The following is a 15,113-nucleotide window of genomic DNA, read 5'->3' as shown; positions in this document are numbered from 1 at the left end:
GTCATTTTCCTCAAGAAGCGCTTGGGCTGCACTGCCCTCCCTCCAAGGGACACTTACAGGAATCTGATTATCATAAAAGAACAGCATGACTCTTACAGTTTATAGGAATTGGGGATGTTCTGATTTTCCACATTTTTTCTGTGTATGTAATTTGGGATTAAGCAGAAAATCTGCTTTTAAAACTTTGACATTAGAAACATTTTAAAGAGCACAATGGGCATTTTCCTGTCTGAGTAATTTGAGATGGCCTTGGGGGTCATCACTGGAAATGTCACTTTTCACTCTGAGGGAAATGTAGAAAGTGCAACTGTTGGATCGTGCATTTCCTGGATCCTACTTTGAAGGTAGAAACTTGTCTCCTGCTCTTAAAAGTGGTGACTGAGATGCTTCTGCCTGATAATTAGCTTTTGTTAATAATAACTTTAATTTAAAAAAGGAGAAATAACCTAGTCAGCACATTTTTGGGTCAAGGTACAGAGACAACATCGAATTACCTCAGGAAAAAAGAGGTTCATTGAAGCCTCTTGTATAAAATACTTCAGGAATTCTGGAAAACCTCAGGAAGACCTTGAGGAAAGGCAAACACCAGGGCAGCTTGTGGGACTCCCTACTCTCTTATCTCTGACATCTCTTTGTATCTGGGCTTAGTTCCCTCTTCTGTCTGCTTCCTCGGAGTCCCATCACCATGAGACATAGACCCATCTCTCCATGAGTCACCTAACTTCTAATGCCACGTGCCCATTTCCACGTGGCAATTCTGTGACTTTCGGTTCAGATTTCCAGACAGATGGATTTGATCTGTCCAGTTCCTGTTTTTCAGAGCAGGAATTACAAGCAGAAGTTCTGGTAGTTTATAAAGGGCCCTCAATTCCATGAGATTTGCCTTCTTCAACATCAATTCTCATTTAGAATGAGGAAGTAGAAGATGTTCATGATTGAGCTGAAGGGCAATGAGTCTAAAATTCTCTCAAGAGTGAATCTTCTGTAATGCCTCTTTCTCTTAGACTGGGGGACATCCTGTGATTGAGAGCTTGCTTTTGTTAATAGAGACTGTACCATCATTATTAGGGTTATTATCCTTTAGTGAAAATCTTTTTTTCCTCCAATGACTTTATTTTTTTTCATATAAAAATGGAGCAGTTTTAGAAAACAGGCTCTGTAAAAATGTCATCGGCACTTGGCTATTTCCTCCCTGATCATTTTGACTTCATAAATTATGTGAACTTTTGAAATTTCATTGAGCTCTTTAAATAACCATTTCTTTTAATTAGATTGCTTCATCATGAAAGTCTAAAAATGTGCCCTATTTTCTCATTGTAATGAATTAAAGTGAGAAATTAGCTGTCTCAAAAAGTTTTGTTTCAGCACATTTTTTCCATTCAAAGTGATTTACAGCAACCCAAATCCACTAACTAGCTTGCATTTCAGATGTCTATTGGTGCATGTAGGTGATGCTTTATTTCTGCTTGGAAGGTGTAATGCAGACTCTCTGGGGAGCTAGTCAAGCTGGGTAAAACTATTAAATAGGAGTGTATGGAGACAAACAAAATTTTAGAATCAATGAGACAAATCAGAATACAAATAAGAACTGAAATCTAATGAAAAGGAAATCAAGTAAGAACAAATTCACAACTTGATGCTGAATTTACTCTCTTCTGTAGTTTGTCAAATTAAATATTTTTTTACATGCATCTCATGTCAATATAAGTATATATAGAGATTTTTAAAAAAGATTTTATTTATTTACTTGACAGAGAGAGACACAGTGAGAGAGGGAACACAAGCAGGGGGAGTGGGAGAGGGAGAAGCAGGCCTCCCGTGGAGCAGGGAGCCCGATGTGGGACTTGATCCCAGGACCCTGGGATCATGACCTGAGGTGAAGGCAGATGCTTAATGACTGAGGCGCCCCTAGAGATTTTTTGAAATATGAAATTAGAACTTTTAGAAAATGTAGATAATTTTCCCTAGCAGCTATGTCTTTGTAACTTATATGTTTCATCATTTTGTATTCACTAATTACAATAGTAAAAACAAAGAGAATTAATATTTAAGTAACGTTATACAATTTAAAAGCAGTTTCATATGCTTGGCATACAGTGAATATTCAATAAATGGTAGCAACTGTCATTATTTTATACATCATTTCCAGAGTAAATGAATGATTCATTTGTACAGAATGTGATATGCATAGTTTTGTGCTCTTATTAACCTAAGGCCAGCAACCACTACTCAAGGTGAAATGATTTGCATAAATATTATTCTATTGTGTACCAATTTTTCATACCTATGTATTTATAGTTCACAGGTGATGAATAAAATGTGATCATATTAACACATGTATAAACATACGTGTGTGTGTATATATATATAAAATTACAATTATGTATGTGGCCATATAGTTTTTAAAAATCTATGCAAGCATACGAACCAAATGTTACTTAATTCAGATTTTTCCCTCTGAAGAAGTTCCTTTCAGTCAGTGAAAAAGCAGTTGAAAACAACAAACGTTTTGCTAAAATGCTTTATAGGACTTCATATCAGAATATACCAGTCACAGTAGCTTTAGAAAACGCTCAGAAAAAAAAAAAAAAAAGAAAAAGAAAAAGAAAACTTTCAGAAATCTTGAGACATGGTTTAAGAGGCAGTATCTTTTTTTATTATTATTATGTTATGTTAATCACCATACATTAAATCATTCATTTTTGATGTAGTGTTCCACGATTCATTGTTTGCATATAACACCCAGTGCTCCATGCAGTACATGCCCTCTTTAATACCCATCACCAGGCTAACCCATCCCCCCACCCCCTCCCCTCTAGAACCCTCAGTTTGTTTCTGAGTCCATAGTCTCTCATGGTTCGTCTAAGAGGCAGTATCTTAGGCCTCATTTCTGGGGGCACTCAAAGGCTAATGATCCTATTGTTGAAATGAGACATAGGGTAATAATCCCAGAAGGCCACAAGTAGAGCTGGGTAAAACTTGGTATCCCCATTTTCATAAGAATGAAACCTCCGTGTCTCTAGCATCCTTTCACAAAAATGTAGGGGGCAACCCTTGGCGTTTATGCATCACATCCAGGGAGGACGAAATAGAAGAAGAGAAGAAAGGTGGTTTTGTTGGTTTGTTTGTGACTTGGGAATTGTGACATGAAGAATATTGTTTATTTGTTCTTTTTTCACTTAAATCTTCTCCAGGGGGTCTTGCATCATTTTAATATGATGCTAACTGTCTGTGAAGCTTATTTTGTTAATTTGGAAAGCCCTAATATTTGATTAGGTTAGTTTATCAAGAGCTCTGTCTGAATCCGTATAGAGAATTGTAGTAACTGCTGGAATTTCCTACAGTCTCATTAACCTTTTAAAGGAAAACCATGGGAATTAGTTTTACTGTCTGAAATTGCTTGTTTACCATTTATTAAATACATACCACATGCTGAACAGTTTACATGAAAAATTAGTCTTTGTTTACAAGAATCTGGTTATCCTAAGAAGCTAAGATACACAGACAAATAAGAAAACTATACATATGTCTACGTATGCCATGCTTAGGTGAACTAAACTCTGCTAGAAGATTCATTTCTCTGTTTTGAGGTATCTGGTTTCACTTGGCATATATCAAAACATACTGAAGTCAATATTCTTCCTGCCCATGCCTTCAAACTCTTTGAGGATAATATTACCCATCCATCTACTTGCCTATCATCTGTTCTATTTTAAAAAGGTTAATTATCCCTCTCTCATTCCTCCACAAAAAAACTTTACAACTTCAGTTTTAATAAGAACAGAGGCTGTGTTTTTTTTTTTTTTTACTAAGTCTCATTTTTCACCAGGAAACTCAACCTGTATGTCTGTACATTTTCTTTTCTTTCTTCAATGAAGAGAAAGGTCAAGGCAGCAAAGCCTGTGTCTATCAGGCTTGCTCTTCCTGGTCAGCTTTATTATTAATCTCTTCATATTTAGTACCATGTGCTCTGAAGGGGAGGACATGTCTGTCAGTCTTCCCAGGGCAGCTCCTACTTTACCCTCCTCTTCATTATACCATACAGGCATCATTCTTACCTCCTTTTTCCTCAAACAAGAAAACATACTTTCTTCACCAGAGTCCTCACATACCAAACTTAACCAAAGTAATTATCCAATTGTGGAATAACTCTTTGTAATCCTTTAAATTATATAATATATAAACATTTTCCTTTATTTAATTTTTAAAAAAGATTTTACTTATTTATTTGTCAGAGAGAAAGGGAGAGCACAAGCAGGTGGAGCGGCAGACAGAGGGAGAAGCAGGTTTTCTGCTGAGCAAGGAGCCCGATATGGGGCTTGATCCCAGAACCCTGCGATCATGACCTGAGCTGAAGGCAGACACTTAACCGACTGAGCCACCCAGACATCCCAAACATTTTTCCTTTAAATATTCATTTTGCATTGACTCACGCAAGCTAGAATGATATATTTTGAGATACCATGCTTCACTGGCTTATCCTCCAATTAATGCATTTGGAAAAAATAAATTCTACTAAACAATCTAGGAAGCAGTAGAAAGTACTACTATGTCCTCAGGGTGGGCTAAGTTTTGAAGCAGTAACAAAAACCATCTCAAACTTTTAGAGGCTTATAACAGCTTAAGGCTTATTTCTCAGGCCTAAGTCCATCCTAGTTGGTGGAACTCTGCTTCATGTCTCTTCACTTGAAGACTCAGGTCGATATAGTTTCCACTATCAAAAACATACTTGGTTGCCTGGGCTGGTAGGGAAAAATGTGGTGAATTACACACCAGCTTTTAAGGCAGCCACACAAACTGATACCCTTTGCTTTTGCTCCTAAGTGACTAATATTTTAGCTTTCATTTCATTGGCCAAAGTAAGTCACATGATCTTGTCGAAGGTTAATGATCGGGGTGAAGAGGTACAATATTACCATGTGTCCAGAAGGCAGAGAGCCAGAAATATTTGGCAAACAGCACTAATGTTTACCAATGACTACCACAACTGCTTTATCCTTTTATATTTCTTGTCAGGAAAAGCAGAAATGAATTTTGATACTGACATTGGGAAGGGGAAACCGGATGCCGAGTTTTCACCTATTCCTTTCCAATGTACGATAAAATCTCCTTAGAACAAATAGTAAAATGGCCTTCGTGTATGCTAAAATAGTGCCTCTCCTCCCAGGGGAGAGGTCAATGGAATGTCACTGTGTGCTCCTGGCACTGGGAGAAAACAGAACCCTATGGAATAGAGCAGAACCCTCGCCACCTCAGGCTGTCCCCGGAGCTGTCTCAGCTCAGTGCTGGGCTGAACAGCGTCAGTATCTGAAGAAGCCCTAATAATCTCTTGTCTCCAGCCTGGTTTCCCTCCAAAGACTTGTACGACTAACCTCTACATCTTTCTCTCCCCAAATCACTATCAGAGGTCCAAGCATCCCCAATCATCATCACAGACATGTTCATCTCCATTCTGCTCTGAAATTCCTCATCTTCTTCCATCCTCTGGAGTTTACAGCGTGTACCAGCCAACTCCCTGCAGGCATCCTACTACTCCTTCCCAGGAAATTTACTTTGCCTCTTTCTGAGAGACCTATTTTATAGCCTCATTTTTCTTTTCAAACATCTCTCATGTTTCATAGCAAAATTGGGTGAAGTCAAATAAGAAACTGCCTCATCTCCTCACCACCTAATCCATTCACACCTACCTGCCTCTGTAGCTACACATCCCACTTCACTCTTGTTAAAATGGATTATTTCTACATCAATTTATTGTCAACGCCCCCCCCCCAGTGCCCTGAATCTCAATTCCCTTTTCCTTCTCAAGAACATTCTTTTGTAATTACCCATTTTCTTTCCTATATTGTGCATTTCTCTACCAGATCATTCCAGCAAGCAAGCATGCCTTTACGGCATTCATTAAAAAAGATTCTCTTGACACCATGCTTCATTCTGGTTATTGCTCACTTCCTTCTTCCCTTAACAGAAAAGCTTCTTGGAAGAAATTTGTATAATTGCAGTTTTACATCCCATTCTCCAATAAACTTACTTTAATCATGCTTTTATTTTCATCATGCCACTGAAATGATTTTTACTGGATCAAATGCTAACAATAGCTAACACGGAGGGCCTACTATGAGGCAGGCAGTGCTCTAAATACTTTATACCCATTAACTCATTTCATCCTCAAACCAACCCTATAAAGATGGTACTATTAATATCCCCCTTTTAGAAAGGAAAAAAATGCTACTCAGAGATACTAAATAATTTGCCCAAGGTCACACAGCTATTAGGAGGAGCTCAGATTTGAACCCAGCTATTCTGGCTTTAAAGGCTATGCTCTTAATTAGTACATATTACTTTTTTAATGGACAGTGATTTCTCTTTGTTTATTGAACCTTTCAGCAGCACTCACCACAGCTCATCGATCCCTTTTTTTTTTTTTAAATTTTGTTATGTTAGTCACCATACAATACATCATTAGTTTTTGATGTGGTGATCCATGATCCATTGTTTTCGTATAACACCCAGTGCTCCATGCAGTACGTGCCCTCCTTAATACCCATCACCGGGCTAACCAATCCCCCCTCCCCACTCCCCTCTAAAACCCTCTTTGTTTCTCAGAGTCCATAGTCTCTCATGGTTCATCTCTCCCTCCGATTTCCTTCCTTTCATTTTTCCCTTCCTTCTCCTAGTGTCCTTCATGCTATTCCTTATGTTCCACACATAAGTGAAACCATATGATAATTGACTTTCTCTGCTTGACTTATTTCACTTAGCATAATCTCCTCCAGTCCCAACCATGTTGATGTAAAAGTTGGGTATTCATCCTTTCTGATGGCTGAGTAATATTCCATTGTATATATGGACCACATCTTCTTTATCCATTCATTTGTTGAAGGGCATCTCGGCTCTTTCCACAGTTTGGCTATTGCAAACATTGCTGCTATGAACATTGGGGTGCATATGGCCCTTCTTTTCACTACATCTGTGTCTTTGGGGTAAATACCCAGTAGTGCAATTGCTGGGTCATAGGGTAGCTCTATTTTTAAATTTTTGAGGCACCTCCACACTGTTTTCCAAAGTGGCTGTACCAACTTGCCTTCCCACCAACAGTGTAAGAGGGTTCCCCTTTCTCCACAACCTCTCCAACATTTGTTGTTTCTTTCCCTGTCCATTTCGCCATTCTAACTGGTGTAAGGTGGTATCTCAGTGTGGTTTTGATTTGAATTTCCCTGATGGCTAATGATGATGAACATTTTTTCATGTGTCTGTTAGCCATTTGTATGTCTTCTTCAGAGAAGTGTCTTTTCATATCTTCTGCCCACTTTTTGACTTGACTGTTTGTTTTTTGGGTGTTGAGTTTGAGAAGTTCTTTATAGATCTGGGATACCAGCCCTTTATCTGTAGGGTCATTTGCAAATATCTTCTCCCATTCTATGGGTTGCCTCTTTGTTTTGTTGACTGTTTCCTTTGCTGTGCAGCAGCTTTTTATCTAGATGAAGTCCCAAAAGTTCATTTTTGCTTTTGTTTCACTAGCTTTTGGAGATGTATCTTGAAAGAAGTTGCTGTGGCCGATGTCAAAGAGGTTACTGCCTATGTTCTCCTCTAGGATTTGGATGGATTCCTGTCTCACATTGAGGTCTTTCATCCGCTTTGAGTTTATCTTTGTGAATGGTGTTAGAGAATAGCCGAGTTTCATTCTTCTGCATGTGGCTGTCCCATTTTCCCAGCACCATTTATTGAAGAGACTGTCTTTTTTCCATTGCATGTTTTTTCCTGCTTTGTCAAAGATTATTTGTCCATAGAGTTGAGGGTCCATCTCTGGGTTCTCTATTCTGTTCCATTGGTCTATACGTCTGTTTTTGTGCCAGTACCATGCTGTCTTGGTGATCACAGCTTTGTAAGATAGCTTGAAATCGGGCAACGTGATGCCCCCAGCTTTGTTTTTCTTTTTCAACATTTCCTTGGCGATTCGGGGTCTTCTCTGATTCCATACCAATTTTAGGATTGTTTGTTCCAGCACTTTGAAAAATGTCATTGGAATTTTGATCGGGATGGCATTGAAGGTATAGATTGCTCTGGGTAGCATAGACATTTTAACAATGTTTATTCTTCCGATCCATGAGCATGGAATATTTTTCCATCTTTTTGTGTCTTCTTCAATTTCTTTCATGAGGGTTCTGTAGTTCCTAGAGTATAGATCCTTTACCTCTTTGGTTAGGTTTACTCCGAGGTATCTTATGGTTTTTGGTGCTATTGTAAATAGAATCGTTTCTCTAATTTCTCTTTCTACAGTTGTGTTGTTAGTGTATAAGAAAGCAACTGATTTCTGTGCATTGATTTTGTATCCTGCCACATTACTGAATTGCTGGATGAGTTCTAGTAATTTGGGGGTGGAGTCTTTGGGTTTTGCACATAAAGTATCATGTCGTCTGTGAAAAGAGAGAGTTTGACTTCTTCTTTGCCAATTTGAATACCTTTTATTTCTTTTTGTTGTCTGATTGCTGTTGCTAGGACTTCTAGTACTATGTTGAACAATAGTGGCGAGACTGGGAATCCTTGACGTGTTCCTGATCTTAAGGGGAAGGCTCTCAGCTTTTCCCCAATGAGGATGATATTCGCTGTGGGTTTTTCATAGATGGATTTTATGAACTTGAGGAATGTGCCCTCTATCCCTATACTCTGAAGAGTTTTAATCAGGAAAGGATGTTGTGTTTTGTCAAATGCTTTTTCTGCATCAATTGAGAGGACCATATGGTTCTTCTCCCTCCCCTTATTAATGTGTTCTATCACATTGCTTGATTTGCGAAATGTTGAACCACCCTTGCATCCCGGGGATAAATGCCACTTGGTTGTGGTGGATGATCCTTTTAATGTATTGTTGGATCCTATTAGGTAGGATTTTGTTGAGGATTTTGGAATCCATATTCATCAGGGATATCGGTCTGAAATTCTTTTTGATGGGGTCTTTGCCTGGTTTGGGGATTAAGGTAATGCTGGCCTCACAGAATGAGTTTGGAAGTTTTCCTTCTGTTTCTATTTTTTGAAACAGCTTCAGTAGAATAGGTATTATTTCTTCTTTGAATGTTTGGTAGAATTCCCCAGGGGATCCATCAGGCCCTGGACTCTTGTTTTTTGGAGGTTTTTGATCACTGCTTCAATCTCGTTACTGGTTACTGGCCTATTCAGTTTGTCAATTTCTTCCTGTTTCAGTCTTGGCAGCTTATAGGTTTCCAGGAAGGCCTCCATTTCATCCAGATTGCTCAGTTTATTGGCGTATAGTTGTTGATAATAATTTCTAATAATTGTTTCTATTTCCTTGGTGTTAGTCATGATCTCTCCCCTTTCATTCATAATTTTATTAATTTGGGTCCTTTCTCTTTTCTTTTGGATAAGTCTAGCCAGTGGTTTATCGATCTTATTAATTCTTTCAAAGAACCAACTTCTAGTTTCGTTGATCTGATCTACTGTGTTTCTGGTTTCTAATTCATTGATTTCTGCTCTAATTTTAATTATTTCTCTTCTAATGCATGGCTTAGGCATCGTTTGTTGCTTTTTCTCTAGTTCTTTAAGGTGTAGAGTTAGTTGGTGAATTCAGGATTTTTCTATTTTTTTGAGTGAGGCTTGGATGGCTATGTATTTCCCCCTTAGGACCGCCTTTGCAGTATCCCACAGGTTTTGGACCGATGTGTTTTCATTCTCATTGATTTCCGTGAATTGTTTAAGTTCTTCTTTGATTTCCTGGTTGACCCAAACATTCTTGAGCAGAGTGGACTTTAGCTTCCAAGTGTTTGAATTTCTGCCAAATTTTTTCTTGTGATTGAGTTCCAGTTTTAAAGCACTGTGGTCTGAGAATATGCAGGGAATAATCTCAATCTTTTGGTATCGGTTGAGACCTGATTTGTGACCCAGTATGTGGTCTATTCTGGAGAAAGTTCCATGTGCGCTCAAGAAGAATGAGTATTCTATTGTTTTAGCGTGGAATGTTCTGTAAATATCTATGAGGTCCATCTGGTCCAGTGTATCATTCAAAGCTCTTGTTTCCTTGTTGATTTTCTGCTTAGATGATCTGTCCATTGCTGAGAGTGGAGTATTGAGGTCTCCTACAATTAACGTATTGTTATCAATATGAGTCTTTATTTTGGTTAACAGTTGGCTTATGTAGATGGCTGCTCCCATGTTGGGGGCATAGATATTTACAATTGTTAGATCCTCTTGTTGGATAGACCCTTTAAGAATGATATAGTGTCCTTCTGTGTCTCTAATTACAGACTTTAGTTTAAAATCTAATTTGTCTGATATAAGAATTGCTACTCCAGCTTTCTTTTGAGGTCCGCTGGCATGGAAGATGGATCTCCATCCCTTCACTTTCAGTCTGGATGTATCTTTAGGTTCAAAATGAGTCTCTTGTAGGCAGCATATGGATGGGTCTTGTCTTTTCATCCAATCTGCAACCCTGTGCTGTTTTATGGGAGCATTTAGGCCATTCACGTTGAGAGTGATTATTGGAAGATATGAATTAATTGTCATCATGTTGCCTGTGAAGACGTTGTTTTTATAGATTGTCCCTGTAAATTTCTGTTGTGTATCACTCTTGGGGTCTTTCTCCTTTTATAGAACCCCCCTTAATATTTCTTGCAGGGCCGGCTTAGTGGTCACATATTCTTTCAGTTTCTGCTGGTCGTGGAAGCTCTGCATCTCTCCATCCATTCTAAATGAAAGCCTTGCCGGATAAAGTATTCTTGGCTGCATGTTCTTCTCATTTAGTACCCTGAATATGTCTTGCCAGGCCTTTCTGGCTTGCCAGGTCTCTGTGGATAGGTCTGACGTTATTCTGATGTTCCTCCGTCTGTACGTAAGGAATCTCTTCCCCCTAACTGCCCTTAAGATGGTTTCCTTGGTTCTAAGATTTGCCAAGTTTTACTATTACATGCCAGGGTATTGGCCTGTTTTCCTTGATCTTGGGAGGGGTCCTCTCTGCCTCTAGGACGCAAATGTTTGTTCCATCCCCCAGATTAGGGAAGTTCTCAGCTACGATTTGCTCAAATACATCTTCTAGTCCTCTCTCCACTCCCTCCGGGATTCCAATTATTCTGACACTGGAACGCTTCATGGTGTCACTTATTTCTCTGATTCTATTTTCATGGATTCGGAGTTGTTTTTCCCTGGCCTCCTCTTTTCCCTTTTTATCTATTATATTGTCTTCCAGGTCGCTTATTCGTTCTTCTGCCTCACTTACCCTAGCTGTTAGATTATCTAGATTGGATTGGATCTCACGGATAGCATTTTTAAGTTCTGCCAATTCAGCTTTCGTTTCTGCCCTTAGAGACTCTATGTTGCCATTAATTGATTTCTCCATTCTAGCCATTGTCTTCACAATTGCTAGCCTGAATTCCATCTCCGACATCTTGGTTATATCTGCATCCATTTGTAAATCTGCAGCATAAGTCATAATCTCTGAGTCTTTTCTATTTTGGGGGCTCTTCCTCCTAGTCATTCTGTTGATGGGTATTTGAGGGAATGTATAGAGTCCAAATTATTGACCAGAACCCAAGCAAGATGCACCTGTTTTCTTGGGACCTTAAGGTTGCTGGCCTCTTGTTTTCCCAGCCTGTCTTCTGGGGGAGGGGCCTGCCACACTGTTACTCAGGCAACCCTGTTTGGGTGGAGTTGCCCTGCCCCCCTGTGGTGGGGGATGGGCTCAGTGGGAATCAGTGTTCGGGGCTTTTATTCTCTGGCGGCTTTCCCTGGCATCTTTCCGCGTCTCTTCCGTGACAGCAGAAGAGACGGTTTCCAACCCTCTGCCTCAGAGCAGAGAGACCGCAGTCTGTTCTTCAGTGAGCTCTCCAGGCCACACTCCCTCCATTTCTGTCCGTGCTGCTATAAACTGCAGCGTCCTGGGTTGTGCGCCCCTCCACAGCGCTCCCAGTCCTGCCTCCAGGTTGGGGCATGTCTCTGCCCTTTGTGCTTCTAAAACCGCCAGCTGCTCCCAGTTCACCCACGCGACTCCACCGCTCCAGGTTTCCGCCCGGGAGCTGCCCTAGAGTCCTTTCCCCGCCGCTACCAGTCTGCAAGTCTGTGCCCCGTCCGCAGCACACGAGGCTGTCCCTCATCGGCGGTGTAGGATCCCCACGGCCAGGCACCCTCCCGCTGCCATTTATCCTCCAATATCTGCCCGCAGAATCACGGCTCCCTGCTTCCTACCTCGAAACCAACTGCCTGCGTTATTCTGTTTGTAGAGATCCAGATCTTCTTACATCTCAGGCTGGTTTTGTGGGTGCTCAGAGTGGTCTGGTAGATATCCAGCTCAATTCTGGGGACCGGTTGAAATAGGGTCCCCTACTCCTCTGCCATCTTTCCTAGTCCCCTGTTCTCCCCACATTTCTGACACAGTTCACTAGATCTCCCAATTGTTCAACCGCACTATTGCCACACTAGTCATATTGCTGTCCTGGGAACACATCACACATTTTCCCATTTCAGCTCCCCACCATTTGCTGCTTCTTCTCTTTGGAATGCTCTTCCTTTCTTAGATCCTCATAACAGATGCTTCCCTCTCAGCACTCAGGTCATCATTCTGATTATCTCACAGGGGTCCTCTCTGACACTCACAAAAATACACTTTCCCTCCCTGATTACTTTCCCCTTACTCTACTGCAGTTCCTTCAAGGAGCTTAAAAATCTAGTATTGTCTTAATCATCAACAGGTATTTATAATTTGTTTTCTACACAGGAATATGAGCCGAGGGCAGGCTCTATGTCCCTCCTTTTCATCGTTATATCCCCAATACTCAGAACCATACCTGAGGTGTGGTATTGACTCAATCAAAATGTGATTAAGTGAAGTGCAGTACAAAAAGTTAGCATATTGACTTGTATGATATAATGCAAAGCATTCAATAAATTAAACCAAACTGAATCATCCTTAGCTAAGAAAATATTTTCTAGAGCACAAGAAGAAGTCTGGCTCTCAAGTTTTTAAACTTTCCACAGAGATAGCCTTATGTTTGAGTCAAACATAGAGAAATCCCCATTTGTATCTACAGTGGCAGGAAAATCTTTGTGGCAATGGAAATGGTATCTGTTTCTTGAAAGTTCTTTTGAGGATCACATGTCAAAGCCATATGTCACACCCAAGTTTCTTGGTCTTGCATGGAGGGATGGACAATGTGTGATTTGTTTTCTCTTACAAGAAAAATCTAAGCAAGCTGTCTAACCTGAGTTCTGCACAGTGATACTCATCCCCAAGGGGAAGATTAATATAAATACATGATATACTGATCTCATTTACAAAATGGGCCTTGATATGTTACGTTATGTTAAACAATTTCAGATCTGGTTTTTATAAGACATTTTTTAAATTTCTGAAAGCATAGTGTTTCAACTAATGTTTGATTTTAAACTTTTTATTTTTAGCAGATGAAACTTCTGCTTTATTGTTTCAAAGTAGGGTTAATACTCTGAAGATGAAATGGTTCCAAAAAAAAAAAAAAAAAAGTAAAGGCAAACTAGAACCCTATCATAATGTGTAAGTGAGGTCCACAAGTCTCAAGCACCCAAAGCATTCAGGCGCCTTTCTGCCAGGTTAATGGGCTGGGTGGGGGGAGCCCCACAGCTTATTGGATGGGGCTCCCAGGCTAGATATAAATCTACCCACATTCTGGCTACAGTTGTTGGCTATTGGTGGCAGTTGTTCCCTCAAGGCAACATGGGAAAAAAAGATTTTTAGGACTGACACTGGCTGGGACTTTCAGGAAAATGGCAGCAATTTCAAGAATTCCCAATTAGTTCATTCCCAGGGAAACTGGGCAGAGGAATACTGAGGAGATGGGTTCCACCCTTTACCTCCTTGCTTTCTGAAAAGAGGTTCCCTGTCTGGCCTTTGCACTCACCCCTAGAGGAACAATGTAACCTTAGCCCTCCCCCACTTTGAGAAGAGGTGTGTTCTTAGCCCCATTGCAGGGCGCCTTGTCAAGGGGTTAGCCTTTCTTTGATTAACATGTTGGACAAAAAAGTCATATGCAAATAAGTATGTTTTTGATGGCGCCACATATTGTCTCTGTATTTCAGACTGTTCTAACAGCTCATTCTAATCTGGTCACTAATTGTTCCTGCTTCACCAAGCATTTACTGACAGAAATGGTCCTTGCACATTTAGAAAAGAAATCAAATCTGCATATGGAGTCAGCATCGTTGTGTTTCTAGTTTCATGCATGGTGGATCCCTTATAGAGCTATATTTAATGTACTTCTAATTAAAAAGAGGGGGGAGAAGCCAAAACTTTCTCAATGTTGTCTTATCTCTTTTGTTTGTGCAGCTCACCATGTTAAAACGGGCACTTGCGAGGTGGTGGCACTCCACAGATGCTGTAATAAGAACAAGATAGAAGAGCGATCACAGACAGTCAAGTGCTCCTGCTTCCCTGGGCAGGTGGCAGGCACCACGCGAGCTGCTCCATCTTGTGTGGATGGTGCGACTTCTTCCATTGCTCATGGTGGTCATGTAGCTGGGGACTGGTTAGAACTGGAACTCCACTATAATGCTGTTGACTGTGGTCAGTCCTGAGGGACCATTCCATAAATCATGTGGTTGATGAGAGATTATTTAGGGGGGCATTCTGAAATCTAAAATCCTCTGGAAGAAGGTCTAAGACCTTATGCAGTTTTGTAACAAAAGGCATTCTAGTGAGGTTCCAACAAGTCCATGTGCTTCTTACTTTGATACCATGAAATACTGATTTACCTGTGGAGGGCATGTGTATGTAAATTAATTGGGAAAGGAGAGATGAAAATAGAGGATTAAACAGTATGGTGACCTAAACCCATGGATGATTCTTAAGAATGAAAAAATAAGCACCAAACAAATGAGTGAATTTGTAATTGTACCTTGAATTCACATGAAATATTGATTTTTATGGAGATCCATCAAAATATTAATTTCTTCATTGGAGGGTTCACCTAATTACAATAGGACATACATCTTTGTATGGATCTATTTAATTACTGTTACCATAAATAATAATTTAAGTATTCCTGTTAGCATGGCTCATTCCTTGATGATGGTTACTGCCCACAGTTAAAAAAATTACATTAACTCTAGTATCCTCCTAATTTTAGCCTACTTGTGGGAAG

General features: G+C 40.0%; 1 protein-coding gene across 6 annotated transcripts in view; it reads left to right on the top strand.

The window, feature by feature from the left end:
- TAFA2 (TAFA chemokine like family member 2) overlaps positions 1-15,113 on the top strand; it is a 461,307-nt gene that overhangs the window by 397,074 nt on the left and 49,120 nt on the right. For all 6 annotated transcript variants that reach the window (XR_013449245.1, XR_004926761.2, XM_078076201.1 and 3 more), the window contains exon 3: positions 14,300-14,452. Coding sequence is in view for 4 of the 6 variants with exons in the window: in XM_078076201.1 (XP_077932327.1) it covers positions 14,300-14,452 (153 nt within the window). In the remaining 2 variants the exon portion in view is untranslated. The remainder of the gene's footprint in view (positions 1-14,299; positions 14,453-15,113) is intronic.

This window comes from Halichoerus grypus, chromosome 6 (genome assembly GCF_964656455.1).
Source record: "Halichoerus grypus chromosome 6, mHalGry1.hap1.1, whole genome shotgun sequence".
Classification (NCBI taxonomy): Eukaryota; Metazoa; Chordata; class Mammalia; order Carnivora; family Phocidae; genus Halichoerus; species Halichoerus grypus.
Note: the sequence above shows the minus strand (reverse complement) of the source record. Positions and strands in the feature narration are given on the sequence as shown.